This window comes from Scyliorhinus canicula, chromosome 10, assembly GCF_902713615.1.
Source record: "Scyliorhinus canicula chromosome 10, sScyCan1.1, whole genome shotgun sequence".
Taxonomy (NCBI): domain Eukaryota; kingdom Metazoa; phylum Chordata; class Chondrichthyes; order Carcharhiniformes; family Scyliorhinidae; genus Scyliorhinus; species Scyliorhinus canicula.
This window is the reverse complement of record NC_052155.1, coordinates 52,850,849-52,868,399: the sequence shown is the minus strand read 5'-3', so window position 1 is coordinate 52,868,399 and position 17,551 is coordinate 52,850,849. Positions and strand designations below refer to the sequence as shown.

At 44.7% G+C, this 17,551-nt stretch overlaps 1 protein-coding gene across 11 annotated transcripts in view; it reads right to left on the bottom strand.

The window, feature by feature from the left end:
- Positions 1-17,551, bottom strand: part of LOC119972367 (microtubule-associated protein 4-like) — a 516,984-nt gene that overhangs the window by 96,661 nt on the left and 402,772 nt on the right. For 10 of the 11 annotated variants that reach the window (XM_038808936.1, XM_038808935.1, XM_038808937.1 and 7 more), the window contains 2 exons: positions 4,953-5,047; positions 4,069-4,278 (listed from right to left, as the gene is read on the bottom strand). In XM_038808936.1, the coding sequence (XP_038664864.1) occupies positions 4,069-4,278; positions 4,953-5,047 (305 nt within the window). The remainder of the gene's footprint in view (positions 1-4,068; positions 4,279-4,952; positions 5,048-17,551) is intronic. The other variant, XM_038808939.1, reaches the window with a different exon arrangement.

The window sequence follows — 17,551 nt, the reverse complement described above, 5'->3', positions numbered from 1 at the left end:
ACCCAGTGGAATTTTACAAGAAGTTCTCAGGGGTGTTGGGACCGCTGTTGGTAAGGGCCTTCCATGAAGCAAAGGAGTTGGTAGTGTTCCCCGACATTGTCACAGACGTCGATATCCCTCATTTTAAAGCGGAATAAGGATCCGGAAAACTATGGGTCATTCAGACCGATCTCCCTGTTAAATGTGGATGCCAAACTACTGGCGAAGATCCTGGCACAAGGATCGAAGACTGCATCCCAGGGGTAATAGGGGAGGATCAGACGGGGTTCCTTAAGGGGCAGCATTTGGCGACCAACATTAGGAGGTTGCTTAATGTAATTATGATGCCTCCAGAGGGGCGCGAGGTAGTGGTGGCCATGGACGCAGAGAAGGCCTTCGATCAGGTGGAGTGAGAATACTAATGGGAGGTCCTGGTGCGGTTTGGGTTTGGGCAGGGATTTGTAGACTGGATCCGGTTGTTATACCAGGCACCGGTAGCGAGTGTGCGGATGAACAGGGTGAAATAAGACTATTTCAGGTTACACCGGGGAACAAAGCAGGGATGTCCACTTTCCCCACTGTTGTTTGCCTTGGCTGCAGAGCCATTAGCAATGGCATTAAGAACGTTTGGGGAGGGGGGGGGGAGGGGGGGGGGGGGGGGGGGGGGGGGGGGGCGGGGGAGTGGAGCACTGGGTCTCGCTTTACGTGGACGATCTACTTTTGTACATCTCGGACCTGCTTTTTTTTTGTGGGGGGGGGAGGATTGCAGGGATTATGGGGATGGTTCTCGGGATACAAATTGAATATAGGTAAGAGTGAGGTCTTTGTGATCCAGGTGAGGGGGCAGAAGACGAGGTGCCGTTCAAGGTGGTGGGAGGGGGTTTTCAACATTTGGATATCCAGCTGGCGCAGGAGTTGTGAGAAGTTTCATAAACTGAATTTGGGTCGGATGGTAGAACAGATGCGGGGGGACTTTCGAAGGTGGGACGCGCTACCGTTGTCATTTTGGCGGGCAAGTTCAGACAGTTAAACTGATGGTCCTCCTGAGGTTTTTTTTTTTAAAGTGAATGAAGTGATTTCGGGATTTGTTTGGGAGGGGGGTGAGCTGGTTCTTCCGAATTTCATTAATTACTACTGGGCGGCGAATATTACGATGATCAGGAAGTGGGTAGTGGGGGAGGTATCGGTATGGGAGCGGGTAGAGGCGGCATCATGTAAGGACACAGGTTTAGGAGCACTGTTAACGGCACCTCTGCCATTCTCACCAGCTCTGTACTCCACAAGCCCGGTAGTAGTGGCAGCCATGAGGGTGTGGGAACAGTGGAGGCAGCACAAGGGGTTGGAGGGGGTGTCGGTTTGGGTCCCGATATGTGATAACCACTGGTTTGCCCCGGGAGGCTGGATGGGGGATTTCGGAGGTGGCAATGGGCGGGGATCGAGAGATTTGGGGATCTGTTGGAAGAGTTTGAGTTGCCAGGTGGGAATGGGTTCCGGTATCTACAAGGGAGGGATTTTGCGCAGAGGCAGGTTTCGACCTTCCCGCACCTGTCGCTCGCACCGGGGACTGCAGGATCGGGTGGTGTCGAGAACAGGAGTAGGAGAGGGGAAGGTCTCAGAGATCTATAAGGAATGGAGGAGACCCTGAGGTGCGTTAATGCATCCTTATCATGCACCAGGCTCAGCCTGATACATTTTAAGGTGGCCCATAAGGCATACATGATTGTGGCCCAGATGAAAAGGTTGTTTGAGCGGGTGGAGGAGAGGTGTGGGCACTCTGCAGGGGGGTCCTGCGAACCATGTCTATATGTTTGGGCATGTCCAAGGCAGAGGGTTTTTTGGAAGGGGTTTGCTGACGTCACGTCAGAGGTCTTAAGAGTCAGGGTGGTGCCGAGTCCAGAGGTGGCCATCTTTGGTGTGTCGGAAGATTCGGGAGTCTAGGGGGGTGAGAGAGGCCGACATCCTGGCCTTTGCCCACCTGGTGGTCCAGAGACGGATCCTACTAGGACTGAGGGACTCGGAGCCCCCGAAGTCGGGTGTAGGGGTTAGCGACATGGCGGGGACATGGAGGGGCCTCACGGTAGCATGGTGGTTAGCATCAATGCTTCACAGCTCCAGGGTCCCAGGTTCGATTCCCGGCTGGGTCACTGTCTGTGTGGAGTCTGCACGTCCTCCCCGTGTGTGCGTGGGTTTCCTCCGGGTGCTCCGGTTTCCTCCCACAGTCCAAAGATGTGCGGGTTAGGTGGATTGGCCATGCTAAATTGCCCGTAGTGTAAGGTTAATGGGGGGGATTGTTGGGTTACGGGGTTACGTGGGTTTAAGTGGGGTGATCATGGCTCGGCACAACATTGAGGGCCGAAGGGCCTGTTCTGTGCTGTACTGTTCTATGTTCTATGTTTCTCAGACTTGAGAAAATTGAATTTGCCTTTGGGCGTTCGTTACAGGGGTTTGCTCGGAGGTGGCAGCCGTTCCTCGCCTTCTTTGAGAAAAATTAAGCTGTCAGCGGGGGTGGGGGGGAGAGAGAACCAACAGAGGAGGCTGGGGAAGGTTCATAACAAATGTTCCCGATGGTGGGGGAGTCCAGAACTAAGGGTCATAGTTTGAGAATAAGGGCTAAATCTTTTAGGACTTAGGCGAGGAGAAAATCCTTCACCCAGAGAGTGGTCAATCTGTGGAATTCACTAGCACAGAATGTAGTTGAGGCCAAGCCTTTGTGTAATTTCAAGAAGGAATTTGATATAGCTCTTGGGCTAAAGGAATCAAGGGATACCGGGGGGGGTTCAGGGTATTGAACTTGATGATGAGCCATGATCATAACGGATGGTGGAGTAGGCTCGAAGGGCCGAATGCCCTCTCTTGCTTCTATTTTCTATGTATGTTTCTATGTATGCCCTGTAACTTATTTTACTGGATCTTCTCTGTTTTCTCCTACATTCAGCTTGGTTCGCTACTGGATTACGAACAGAACACTCATCATAAGCCTAATTTTTCTGTCTGATTTTAACCTCTAGACTCTTTAGTCACCCAGGTAGCTCTAGCTTTGGATACCCTTTACTTTCTCCCTCAGGAATGGGTGTATTCTGTTTCTAAACCGTCTCCTCTTTGAAGACCTCCCCATTTTTCAATTGTTGTTCTGCTTTTCAAATTTTGCTCCAAATCCAGATTCCTTTTGAATTCACTGGAATTAACCCCCTTTCAGCTAATTATATTTATGGTTGATTGCATGTTGTCTTTTTCTAAATTTGATATTATGATCACTCTACCCCAAATGCTCACCCACTGAACAAAGCTCCACTTGCCCCACTTTATTTCTCATGACTCGGTCCAGCACTGCTTTCTTTCTTGTTAAGTTAGAAATGAACTGATCCAGAAAGTTCTCTTATACATGTTTTAGAAATTTCTCCTCCTCTTTACACTGCTACCAGCCCAGTCTCTAGGATTAGTGAAGCACCCATTATCACTATTCTGTAATTCTTGTATCTTTCTGTAGTTTACCTGCAAATTAGTTTTTGTATCTTCTTCCTACTATTTGACGGCCTATTATAATAGTTCTCTATTGTTCACCAAATAGATTTCATCATTGGCCCCTCAATCACATCATTCCTCTTCAGTTTACTTGATCAACTGTCGTAGGCCCCACACACCCAATCTTTTGTCTTACCTTGTCTTTCCTGTAAGTAATTCCTTGTTGGAGTACTCGGTAATAATTATTCTACGTACCTTTTAGACATGCAAGAGCCTCAGTATCTGATGGCAAGTTATTCAATTGCTGGGGAACATCACCTTCAAGACTGATCCTGTCTCAACTGGTACCATAGAACCAGTAGGAGCCAAGAGACAGAAAATAGGAGGGGCAATTTTCCCCAATCACCATCTGAGAAGCACAGAGGAGATGAATTGCATGCAGTCCTTATTGTTGTCCCAGTTGACATCTGTTAACTCAGCAGAGACCAGGGATTGAACATGTCAAATTTACCCCAAAAAAAAAGCCATCATGAGGAAGGAAGCTAATTATTTTGAATTTATTAAGGAAAACGAAATTTTTTTTAGCACCTGACACATATGCACATTCCACCCCCTCCCAACCCTTACCTTTGGTTTCATGTCTTTGGTGTTCGCAGAGGAAGGCCGCATCAAATTAGAAGAAGAAACCCGCTTAGAAGTAGAGGCTGCTGTCGTAGCTGAAGAAGACCCAATTAGTTTTTTATTGGGGCTTGTAGCAGCTGCTGTAGGTCGCTTAAGGGAGGCTGGTGGCTGTGGCTTACTTTTGGTTGGTGTGATCTTTGTAGCTGGCGTGCCCGCCTTTTACGTATCAGCAAAATAAAACAAAAGTCAACAATACCAAAGGAAGCATGGAATTAAAAGAAGCAAACCAAATTAAAAAAATAAATGTTAATGATAATTTTGCGAAGTAAATAAATTCTGTGGTTCTGAGACAATTTTTAATTGTATAGGGGCTGAGGATTGATTTAATTGTCATAAAGTAGAATCCCCCGCAAAGGATTAGGGGCCAAGCAGGAGTGAGGGCTGGTAGGGGCGTGATGGGGAAGAGAAGGAAGGAAAAGGAAATGAGAGCGGGAGGGTTTATACCATGCAGCCTAATGCATGTATGCCCAGGAGACTGAGCCAGCAAGTCATACCTCACTCACACCAGCTTAAATCACATTGCACCGCTCCAGAGGTAAATGTGACAGGGTCCAGGCACATATGCATTGGCTCAAGTCATATTGAGACATTGTGTGGTGCTCCCTGGCTTTTAAAGGAAGTGGGAATTACTGGCAAACGGCGGCAGCAGTTTTAAAAAGATCATGAAGACATATTTTGTCATTTTACCAAAGACAGAATCAAAGTATAAAGAGCAAAACTGTCTCAAAATCACAGACTTTAAACTGCATTATGATTGAACAAATTTAACAAAAAATTGCGAAAATGTAAACCAAATACATAAGAGGATTTTGTAATGGATATATGCCTACCTTTCCCTTTGTATCTGTGCTCAGTGGGCGTTCTTTGGAAGTTACAGCACTTTCTGTTCCAGTCATGCCTTCTACTGATGGTTCCTCTGGTTTGGCTGCAGATATTAAAAAAAAAGCACAATGCAATCTTCGAAATTGAGAGGCCAAATGGTTTAGCTCTTGCAGTGAATCCTTGCTGCTTCATTTAGGAACATTCCGTGAGACCATGTCAAACACCATCACAGTATACATGGGTGCAATGTGCCCTATCAACAGGATGCACCACAGTAACTCAATGTTCCTTAGGTAGCCCCTCTCAAACTCTCAACCTCAACCATCCGAAGAATATGCGCGGGGTAGATGGATAGGAACACCATCACATTTTTCTCCAATTCATGTGTTGTCCAAACATGGACATATATTCCCATTCCTTCATAATCATTGGGTTAAAATCCCAGAAGTCTAACTATCCACTCTAAGAATACCTGAATACCTTCACCTCATGGTCTGCAGTCATTCCATTCAGTACCAGCTTCTCAAAGGCATCTAGGGCTGAGGAATAATGATAGCCTTTGCAATCATGGCCACAGCCAATGAATGAAGAAACAGATAAAAACCCATGTATACAGAGCATGCTTCTAGCCTTTTGAGGTACAGGACATTACTGCTTTAAAATGTGGTCCACTGAATTCCACTCATCAGTTCATCTGTGAAACCAGTATGGAGGTTTGACCCTCAAGTCAGTATGGCATCAGCTAATTTCAACTGGGCAAAGTTGGCCTCAGTGGGGTTAAGGATACAGAAATCACAACATGGAAACAAGCTGTGACGACCAGCCAGCCTCAAGGTTTTATCCTCCAGATAATTCACTGTACTCACTCTTTTCCATATTCCTTTATCCCCATTTCTCCAGCCACCTATCTAACCTAATGTTAATATAGCCTCTGATTGTATTGCATTCAAGGGATTTAAACTCAAGGAGAATGAAATGTTCAGATACTGAGGGATTGGGAACCAATGCACTGGAGACTAGTACAGTAAGGATAAATACATCAAGCATCACCATAAAGGGGAACCATATCATTATAGTCTACAAATGCTGCAATACTTGGAAGTACTCCTTCAGCTGAAGCCCACAAAACTGTTTTGCATTCCCTGAAAAGTCCTCCCTTGCCGCTTTTAAAATATTTCTTAAAATTGAACTTTTTGATCAAACTTTAGGTCACCTGACTTATTATCGCCTTCTGTAGTACAGTTTCAAACTTTATGATAAGGTTCCTTGTGAAGTGCGTTCGGACGTCATGCTGTTAATGGTTCTATATAAATGGAAGCTACTCTCATTTAGTTAGCTAATCCCAGCCAGGATGGCAGTATGGCACTCCACAATTAGGTCTCACCATGCTGCTGCAGAGAGCTTCAATGCCTGGTCATTTATCTAGTGACTCCTGCTGGAAAGAGAATGCCACTTTAAGGCAGGACTGACTTTGCTGTGATAGCCTGAATTAGCCAATATCCAGGATTGCCAAAAGGAATAGTAAACTGGGCGAGGAAATGTAATGCTGCTGGTTTCCTGTGGAACTGTACCCAGACAACAGTTTGCATCTTCAGATGATAATGTTAAAAAACCTCCCCAAAAATATATACAAATATTGGTGGTGGTGGTAGGGGAAATAGTAGAGCAGTGTTGTGTGTATCAATTAACTTATTTGCATTTTTCATCTTAATAATGAAGCTGCCAATGTTCTTGCGGGAACTGAATTTCAAAGGCTAGGCTTTTATCTGCCTCTCATGATGTATAAATAATGAGGCCAGGCAGCATGAGAGCAGAAAAATCTCCATTTCACTGATGTGTTAACTCCTCCTCTCTCTCTCTTTCCTAATTCCTGTAAAACTTCAGCCTGCAAACAAGTGCTGTTGAAGTATTTATGAAGGATTAAATTATTGCTTCACCAAACCGCATCTACTTCATTTTGCACAGCAAGATAATTATTGAATATCAATAGATAGCATATGAACAGAACCCACTTAACCAGTGAGAGATTCCTCTTAATTTTCTTCTGAATGAGCAGATTCTTAGGTTACAGGCCACAGACATGGGCAACAAAAGTGAGTAGATCTCCCTGCATATGCAAGTCTCAATAATGAGCTTTGGAAAAGTTTTTGGAATCGCTACCAAACCTAATTCTATGTTCAACTGATATTCAAACAAGTACTTCCAGTAAGACGCACTAAGTAGGCATCAGGAATAAGAAACTTATTCTCTCCTTATTGGGTCAACTGTGGAATCTCGAATACTCTCTGGCTGGGATGTTAACTCAGCACAAGCTAGGAAATGAATAGTGCTACGATCATTCAAGCAATCTTGTGGCACGGTGGCACAGTGTCGGTGGCACAGTGGTTAGCACTGCTGCCTCAGTACCGGGGACCTGGGTTAAATTCCAGCCTTGGGTGACTGACTTTGTGGAGTTTGCACTTTTGCCCGTTTCTGCGTGGACCCGTTTCTTCGGGTGCCCTGGTTTTCTCCCACAGTCCAAAGATGTGCAGCTTAGATGGATCGGCCATTAAATTGCCTTAGAATCCATGGATATGCAGGTTCGGTGGGGTTACGGGGATAGGGCAGGTAAGACCTGGTTACCTGGGTGAGGTGCTCTTTCAGAGGGTTGGTGCAGACTTAGAACATAGAACATAGAACAGTACAGCACAGAACAGGCCCTTCGGCCCTCAATGTTGTGCTGAGCCATGATCACCCTACTCAAACCCACGTATCCACCCTATACCCATAACCCAACAACCCCCCCCTTAACCTTACTTTTATTAGGACACTACGGGCAATTTAGCATGGCCAATCCACATAACCCGCACATCTTTGGACTGTGGGAGGAAACTGGAGCACCCGGAGGAAACCCACGCATACTGGGGGAGGACGTGCAGACTCCACACAGACAATGACCCAGCCGGGAATCGAACCTGGGACCCTGGAGCTGTGAAGCATTTATGCTAACCACCATGCTACCCTGGGCCGAACTGCCTCCTTCTGCACTGTAGGAATTCTATTGTTATATCCGGTGTCAAAATGTTTATGCAAAATCCCTTTCCATATGAAAACTCCTGCCAGACTTTTCTACCATAGAAGTAACATTAAACCACAATACCTTGATCTCCACACTGCTGTCCAGTAAGACCATTCTCTAACATCAGGGAAATAATTGTAAAGCAAGAAATGTAACTTTAGAACAAATACATAAACTTTACAGAATTGATTCTATAATTTACAGTAACAGAAAAGAATATTTAGAAGAAATAAGGAAAAACCTAGAGTGGTTTAGTCCCCTTCTTCACCTCAAGGATATCTCAGGATTTTACAGCCTCTCAGAGAGAGTATTAACACCGAGCTGCAGCTGGTGCGATGTTATTTAGTGTTTTCACTCAGGGTACTTTATTAAGAATGGAACATATTACATTTAATGTAGTCACTTTATAATAATAATAATCTTTATTGTCACAAGTAGGCTTACATTAACACTGCAATGAAGTTACTGTCGCAAAATTCCAGCACCTGTTCGGGTACACAGAGGGAGAATTCAGAATGTCCAATTCACCTAGCAAGCACGTCTTTCGGGACTTGTGGGAGGAAACCGGAGCACCTGGAGGAAATCCACGCAGACACGGTGAGAACGTGCAGACTCTGCACAGACAGTGACCCAAGCGGGAATTGAACCTGGGACCCTGGCACTTTGAAGCAACAGTGCTAACCAGTGTGCTACCATGCTGCCCCTAATCTAGCTAAATGTGGTGCTCAGTTTTCACCCAGCAAGATTCTACAGTAAAGGGACAAATGATTAGTTACTCTGTTTCAGTAAGGTTGATTGACCTGAACACCTTTTCAAAAAGAGTGCTGTGCAGTCATCTGAACAAACAGAATCTCACTATAATATTTCATCTAAAAGTGGCCACCTCTGACAATGCAATGCTGTCTCAGTACTGCAGTAGAACAAAGACACCTACTGTTGTGCCACCCTTTAGTTACATGAACTATGAATAATCCCTGTCAGATTACAACACAGGTCTGAAACTAGGTAATTTAATATTGCATTGGTTGACTTGACCCTACACATTATTCAAACATATTTCACCTCAACGAGATAATCTGCCAGCAGTTTCCTAGACTACATCACACACTAGTGATGTAGTCACTAGCATTGGCAAGCTATTTGATGTGGGGGGCAACAGAGATCAATGAGATTCTGTTTTTGTCCAACCGATCTTTTAATCTTTCTCTAACATTGTGCCTAATTGTAGGACTTGACAGATCAACTGACAACAGGCTGGGGATTGAACCTGGCACCTTTTGAGTCCATGTAATTTAGGATCACATCAGATCATGCATTTATGGGGCTGGTTTAGCACAGTGGGCTAAATTGCTGGTTTGTAATGCAGAACACAGCCAGCAGCGCAGGTTCAATTCCTGTACCAGCCTCCCCAACAGGCGCCGGAATGTGGCGACTAGGGGCTTTTCACAGGAACTTAATTGAAGCCTACTTGTGACAATAAGTGATTATATTGTTAATATTAATATTAATAAGCAACTGATTGGAGGAGTTGCAAAACATTCTTCTTTACAGAAGATCTCAGCCAGACAACAGATTTTTAAAATATAAATTTAGAATACACAATTCTTTTTCTTCCAATTTAGGGGCAATTTAGCATGGCCAATCCACCTATCTGCACATCTTTGGGTTGTGGGGTTGAGACCCACGCAGACACAGGGAGAATATGCAAACTCCACACGGACAGTGACCCCGGACTGTGATCAAACCTAAGTCCTCAGGACCGTGAGGCAGTTGTGCCTGTTCATGTGGACATTAAATTTCTATCGCACTAACAGAGGGTTCTTCTAATGAGTTAGCACTGTGGCACTGTGCCGCCCCTCAGCCAGACGCAGTTGGTAGAATCCCAAACATTTGATCGGCAGATTATGGGTTAGAACCCAATTCAATTTGTGCTCCATTGTCAAAAATGCTCGACACCTGAAACCCTGTGGCCTCATTTGCCTGTTCATGTGGACATTAAATTTCTATTGCACTAACTGAGGGTTCTCTTGATGAGTTAGCAAAATATCTTCTCTCAGCCGATACCAACAAAAAAAGTACAAACTTTGAATATGTACAAATGGCTTTCCTTTCAATACTCATTGATCTCATTACGGTTCAAAAAACAGTACAGATACAGAATGCACTGCATACATCATTGTAATTCAAAGATTGTAATTCAATACTTGTGTTTAAACATTCAATAATTTGTATTTATATTGCACCTTTAATGTGATACAACATCACAAAGAACTTCAGAGAGTATAAAGCAAGGATATACATTGAGTCACTTCAGGCAACAACACAGGGGAGACAGCCAAAGGCTTGATTATAGAGGCAGATTTTAAGGAATGTTTTAAAAGGAAAAACGACAGGTAAGAGAATGATTTAAAGGAGGGAATTCTGGATCTTAGTACATAGGCAGTTGAAGGCACATGTCAGGGTTGTGAAGTTGGAGGAGATTACAGAGATAGGGAGGGATAAGAACATGAGGGATCTGAAAATAAGGATGAGAATTTGGTTTTGATCACAAAACTCATTCTGAATGAATGTATATATTACCATGGTTGCACTGAACATTACAATCAATGTTCAGTTCAACAGTTCTGAAGAAGCCATATTAGACTCGAAACATTAACTCTGTTTCTCTCTCCACAGATACTGCCAGACTGGGGTTCTCCAGCACTTATTGTTTTTCTTACAATCCATGAGGTCACGGGTGTGATCCCTGGTGGAGAGAAGTTACAACTGGGTAGGAAGAGATAAGGAAGTAGTGAGGAATAATTTATTGAGGTTCCTTTTCTGGGACCACCAAATAGAAATACATCTTATCTAATAGCACCTATGCTCCAGTATGAATCACTGCTTTTAGGAGGAGAGGGGAAAAGTAGAAAAAGCTTGGACAAAAAATTCCTGGGCTTTGTAGTTATTTTTAGATCTCCTTTAATGGTTTTATTCTTGTTGGAATTGTGGGATGTAATAATTACCAAATTACATGGCACTAAGCAGTGACTTACAGGAGTCGCTATCTAGTTTATCACTGGTAATAACCTGTATGGCAGTCCAGTTGAAGGGGACTGATTAACTGTTAAGGCCAAGTTCTTTGCTGATTAGGACAACAAGATATGCTCTTTGCTAATTACTGAGACCGAAGAAAACTTGTTTACTTTGAGCGTGTCTTCCAATAGCCGTGCTATTTTAATTGTAGGAAGTAGGGGTGGTTAACATCAAAAAATGAAAAATACTGAGCAATTGGGCCCCAAAAAACACACAAAGCAAGTAGAGGGAGGGTTAAAGATTTCTGAAGGAAAGGAAATAACTAGTGAGGTGAGGAGATTTTTGAAAGAAAGTTTCAAAATGTGTGGATGTAATGTCTGGCATGGGTTAGAGGGAGGACAAGTAAGCAGTAAAAAGAGTGCGCCTGCAGGTTTGGACAGATGACTGTCAACAATGCAAACTGATATAGAGTAATTCAAGGTTTAATCATTGATGGTACTGTGCTGGCATACGTAAAACTTTGTGCGACTTCCATTTGAAATTCTGTATCCTCAATTCATTCCTCAATTCAATTGCTAACAATTCTCTGCCACAGAAGAGACTCATGTATTCATCAGCGATGCTTTTGAATTAACAAGTGTTACATCTTAGCACATTTTGCCTCTCCTCCCAGGACGATATTTGATGTATTTGGTTGACTGACAAAGATTTAGGTTTGGCAGTTTGAACAAAACAGTATCTTAACTCTGAAGTTGTAGGGCAGCACGGTGGCCTAGTGGTTAGCACAACCGCCTCACGGCGCTGAGGTCCCAGGTTCGATCCCGGCTCTGGGTCACTGTCCGTGTGGAGTTTGCACATTCTCCCCGTGTCTGCGTGGGTTTCGCCCCCACAACCCAAAAATGTGCAGAGTAGGTGGATTGGCCATGCTAAAAAGCCCCTTCATTGGAAAAAATAATTGGGTAATCTAAAATTTTTTTAAAAAACAAAAAAAAAACTCTGAAGTTGTGAAAAACATGGGCTGATTCTTTCATGACCCCATCGGGTGTTTTTTCGGCATGAGACATGTAAAGTGGGACAGATGTGCACCACCCCACCTTCCCAACCATCCCAAGCTGTCACCCATTATACACGAGGTGGGCGAGTGCTGAAATTGGCAGCACGCCTGTCATATTTAAATAAATTATACGGATCAATTAGGCTCGTTACCAAGCCAACTTGGGAAGGAAGGGTTCCATCTTTGGGGGTTGCACTTTGCGGATCGGAGAGGAGCCACATCCCAAACCTCCACATCCACCTGCTGCCTTAAACGCAACAGCCTCACCTCCCTCCCTAATCTGCACAAATCCTCCCTGCCCTGGGCTTACCTGCTTCTGGCAATCCATGGGCCTTCTGCTTCCCTGTTGCAGTCCCTGCAGTGCTCACTAATGTGAGATTGGCTGGCAGCTTCAAGGCCAGGACTTCTTCCCCAGTGAGAGGCTAAGTACCACAGGCTGTCCATTTAGACCACCTGTGGTGCTTCATGGCTGCAGGGCAGGCTGGTGTGGACTTTGCTTCTGGGTGGGAGGTTGTGTGGTGATGATGATGGCCAGCCACCTGAGCCCTCACCTCAAAATAATATTCTGCCCCATATCTAACTTATAGTTCTGGCTCTTGCTTGAGCCTGATTTGTGATGTGTTTGTTCTTGAAGAGGTCTGTTGCTGGAGCTCAAGGGCATGGAAGCTAGGTCATGTTGATCATGGATATTCCATGGAAGAGCAGTGTTTACTTTAGGTTGTTTATATTTTGTCCATAATATATATTTTTTCCTTTATTCAGTGATTTCTTGGATTTGTTCTTCATTAAAGGTGCTATTAAAAATGTTAGTTATTACTTGCTACTCCTAATGTCGTAAAAAAAGAGAAGTGGAGAAGTTAAGGGAGGAAATTGCAGTAGATGAGGCCAAGTTGGCTGATGGCACAGTCTCCAATGGTGGGATTAAAGTTGTGGGAAATATACAACTGGCCAGAGTTCTTGAAAGAGTTCACAGAGGGTTTTAGGACTGGTGTAATTTATAACGATAATAGGGTCTAAGGTCATGGAGGGATTTAAATACTAGGATGAAAACTGCAAAATCTAGGTTTTGTTGGAACAGAGGTCAATGTCAATCAGCTAACACAGAACAAATAAACAGAGAATCAGGTGTACTTCCAGAAATATATATCGAGGCAATAACATAAAAGTGATGACATAGCGCAATTGTCGAATCAGAAGAGACCCTACAAAATATCAAGATCAAGTAAAATCTAGAAGTTTGCGTTTGATAAGGTTCCCCACGGTCGGCTATTGCAGAAAATACGGAGGCTGGGGATTGAGGGTGATTTAGAGATGTGGATCAGAAATTGGCTAGTTGAAAGACAGAGAGTGGTAGTTGATGGGAAATGTTCAGAATGGAGTTCAGTTACGAGTGGCGTACCACAAGGATTTGTTCTGGGGCCGTTGCTGTTTGTCATTTTTATAAATGACCTAGAGGAGGGCGCAGAAGGACGGGTGAGTACATTTGCAGACGACACTAAAGTCGGTGGAGTTGTAGACAGTGCGGAAGGATGTTGCAGGTTACAGAGGGACATAGATAAGCTGCAGAGCTGGGCTGAGAGGTGGCAAATGGAGTTTAATGTGGAGAAGTGTGAGGTGATTCACTTTGGAAAGAACAACAGGAATGCGGAATATTTGGCTAATGGTAAAATTCTTGGTAGTGTGGATGAGCAGAGGGATCTCGGTGTCCATGTACATAGATCCCTGAAAGTTGCCACCCAGGTTGATAGGGTTGTGAAGAAGGCCTATGGTGTGTTGGCCTTTATTGGTAGAGGGATTAAGTTCCGGAGCCATGAGGTCATGTTGCAGTTGTACAAAACTCTAGTACGGCCGCATTTGGAGTATTGCGTACAGTTCTGGTCGCCTCATTATAGGAAGGACGTGGAAGCTTTGGAACGGGTGCAGAGGAGATTTACCAGGATGTTGCCTGGTATGGAGGGAAAATCTTATGGGGAAAGGCTGATGGACTTGAGGTTGTTTTCGTTAGAGAGAAGGTTAAGAGGTGACTTAATAGAGGCATACAAAATGATCAGAGGGTTAGATAGGGTGGGCAGCGAGAGCCTACTCCCGCGGATGGAGGTGGCTAGCACGAGGGGACATAGCCTTAAATTGAGGGGTAATAGATATAGGACAGAGGTCAGAGGTGGGTTTTTTACGCAAAGAGTGGTGAGGCCGTGGAATGCCCTACCTGCAACAGTAGTGAACTCGCCAACATTGAGGGCATTTAAAAATTTATTGGATAAGCATATGGAAGATAAGGGCATAGTGTAGGTTAGATGGCCTTTAGTTTTTTTCCATGTCGGTGCAACATCGAGGACCGAAGGGCCTGTACTGCTCTGTATCGTTCTATGTTCTATGTTTAGAATATGGATCGAGTGTGAACATACACATTAAGAAACTGGAGTGAAGACTGAAGTGAATGGTGTCACACTGGGACAAATGAGAACAGAAAATAAATGGCTGATGTGCTACAGAAGTAAGAAGGATAGAAATAGCCAGATGTAGTTTTGTGAAGAAAAGGATGTATTAGCAACAAGAAAACAAAGTTTGTAAAAAGGGAAAAAAAATCATAAGATGCTACATTCGATCCACTTTCCTGTCTGTGTACCACAGAAATCTGGACAATAAGTAGAGAGATCTGTGGATGGGCATAGAGGCCTTTAAAATGTGGAAGATAATATTTATGCTGAAAATTCTATATATACAAACATAAATCAAAGGAAGATACTTGAAATAGCATGAGTGAAAAGAACTCCATTTACAAAAGAAAGTGTCAGCGTTTCAGCTGTTTGATCAGAGCTGAAAAGCTACAGAAATCTCTCTGAGAGGGCAAAGTAAAGGACAACAGAAAGACGAAGATCTAGGCACAATTGGATCACACATGTCACAAAGTGGTTGCAGATGGGCGACAGTGGATGTGTTGGAATGGTGCAAGACAGAAGAGTGGGGCATACCATGATTTCCTGACAAAAGCAGCTACAAGCAACAGCAGCAGTATAATCTACTACCTAACAATGGACGTCCTATGAAAGATTAGAAACACAGAAAAATATCTAGCAAAACCAAATTAGAATAATATTAGCTTTGAGAGGTTATAGCAAAGAAATAAAAATTTCCCTCCCGAGCAGATAGTGTTCAGGAGGAGGGATCTAATAAAGGTTTATAAATATAAAGACCGTGGCAACATAAATGGGAAAGATCATTTCTACTGATTGCATCATCACTGGGAGAAGTGGGGAATGTCGGAAGAAATTATTCATCCAGGGGTTATTAGAACATAACATGCTTCATCATAGCTACCAAGGCATAAAATAGAAAATATATCATTTAAAAGCAAGTTGGGTAAGTATTTGAAAAGGAGGAGTTGGTAAGAAGTGGGGAAAAGAATTGAATCAAAGTAGGTAAACATGGAGAGCTAGCGCCAGCACTGACAAAGGAGCCTTTTTCTGTGCTGTAATTTCTACGATTCTCTGGTGAAGGATTCACATTCTAGGAGAGCCGAATTAGAAACTTAGTTAGGCCACACCTGGAGTATAGCGTTCAATTCTGGTCGCCACACTACCAGAAGGATATGGAAGCTTTAGAGAGGGTGCAGAAGAGATTTACCAGGATGCTGCCTGGTGTGGAGGGCATTAGCTATGAGAAGCGGTTGAATAAACTCGTTTTGTTCTCACTGGAACGATGGAGGTTGAGGGGCGACCTGATAGAGCTCTACAAAATTATGAGGGGCATAGACAGAATGGATAGTCAGAGGCTTTTCCCTAGGGTAGAGGGGTCAATTACTAGGGGGCATATGTTTAAGGTGCGAGGGGCAAGGTTTAGAAGAGATGTGAGAGGCAAGTTTTTTTTTAAACACAGAGGGTAGTGGGTGCCTGGAACTCGCTGCCGGTGGAGGTGGTGGAAGCAGGGACAATAGTGATATTTAAGGGGCAGCTTGACAAATACATGAATAGGATGGGAATAGAGGGATACGGACCCAGGAAGTGCAGAAGATTTTAGTTTAGATGGGAAGCATGGTCGGTACAGGCTTGGAGGGTCGAAGGGCCTGTTCCTGTGCTGTACTTTTCTTTGTTCTCCGGCGCCGGGGATTTGGCGGGGGCAGGAATTGTGCCACGCCGGTCTGCGGCCGCTGGTAGCGGCCCCCCCGGCGATTCTCCGGCCCGCGATGGGCCGAGTGGCCACCCATTTTCAGCCGGTCCCACCGGCGTAAATTACAACAGGTACTTACCAGCGGGACCTGGCTCCGCGGGTGGCCTTCGGGGTCCTCGGGGGGATCTGGCCCCGGGAGGTGCCCCCATGGTGACCTGGCCTGGGGGCACTCTATTCCTCTGTGCCGGCCGGTGTAACGGTTCGCGATGGCCGGCGCACAGAAGAACCCCCCTGAGCATGCACTGGGATGACGCCAGCACATGCTGGCGCTCCCGTGCATGCTCCAACTCGCGGAAAGTAGCGGAGGTCCGTTGGCGCCAGCTGGCATGGCGCCAAGCCCCTTCCGCGCCGGTCGGCATGGCGCAAACCACTCCGGTGCCCGCCTAGCCCCTGAAGGTACGGAGGACCTTCGGGGTGGCCCGTCGCCGGAGTGGTTCATGCCACTCCTTCATGCCGGAGTTGCCCGCCCCGCCAGTTCGCGGAGAATCCCGCCCTAGGCATTTATTTCACAACATTTGTTGCCTTGAGGTAGTGGTTTGACACAACTGCGTGACTTGCTAGACCACCTCACGGGACAGCCGAGTGTCAATTACATAAGGAGGGATAGTTTCCTTTCCTAAAAGGATATTAGTGAACCAGATGGATTGTAAAGTTGTGAAATAAAGGAGAAGGCCACTAAGAAGGTGGTCATAAATGGATCCAAAACAGAAATACATGTGTTTCTGGAGGGAGCAAGGAGGGATTCATGTTTAGTGAATGCATGCAGTTACTGTGAAAAAAGATCAGATGCATTTTCCTGGTTCCTGCAATCCTTATATTTGTTGTGGGCCCACTTCCTTTACAAAAAATGATACTCTCCAGGGCTTTTCTTTTGTACAAATATGGAGGCTCTCTTAGAGACCCCTCCCCCTTGTACTAATGATGCTTTCCAAGAAACTCCTTCCCTCTGTACAAATACTAAGCTCTCCTGGAGACTCCTCTTCCTCTATATAAATATGGAAGCTTTCCCAGAGGCCCCCTCCCTCAACACAACCCAAGACTTTCAAACAATAGTACACGGAGCCCAGGGGACCCATGAGGGGTTGCCACGTTTAGGAGAACAGATTTTAAAATAAGTGACAGTGGCCATACCAAGCACCACAAGCTTAAAGAACTCTGAAGTCCTTCTGCAACTGACCAATTAGTTGATTATTACTGTTGTATAATAGTAAAACATTTTCTGCAATAATGGAGCTTTTGGTAGCTCTCAATGTCTTTCAGAAGAAAAACGCCAATATTTCCCAGGGAGATTGTTAGTATTTGCAGTGGAAGAA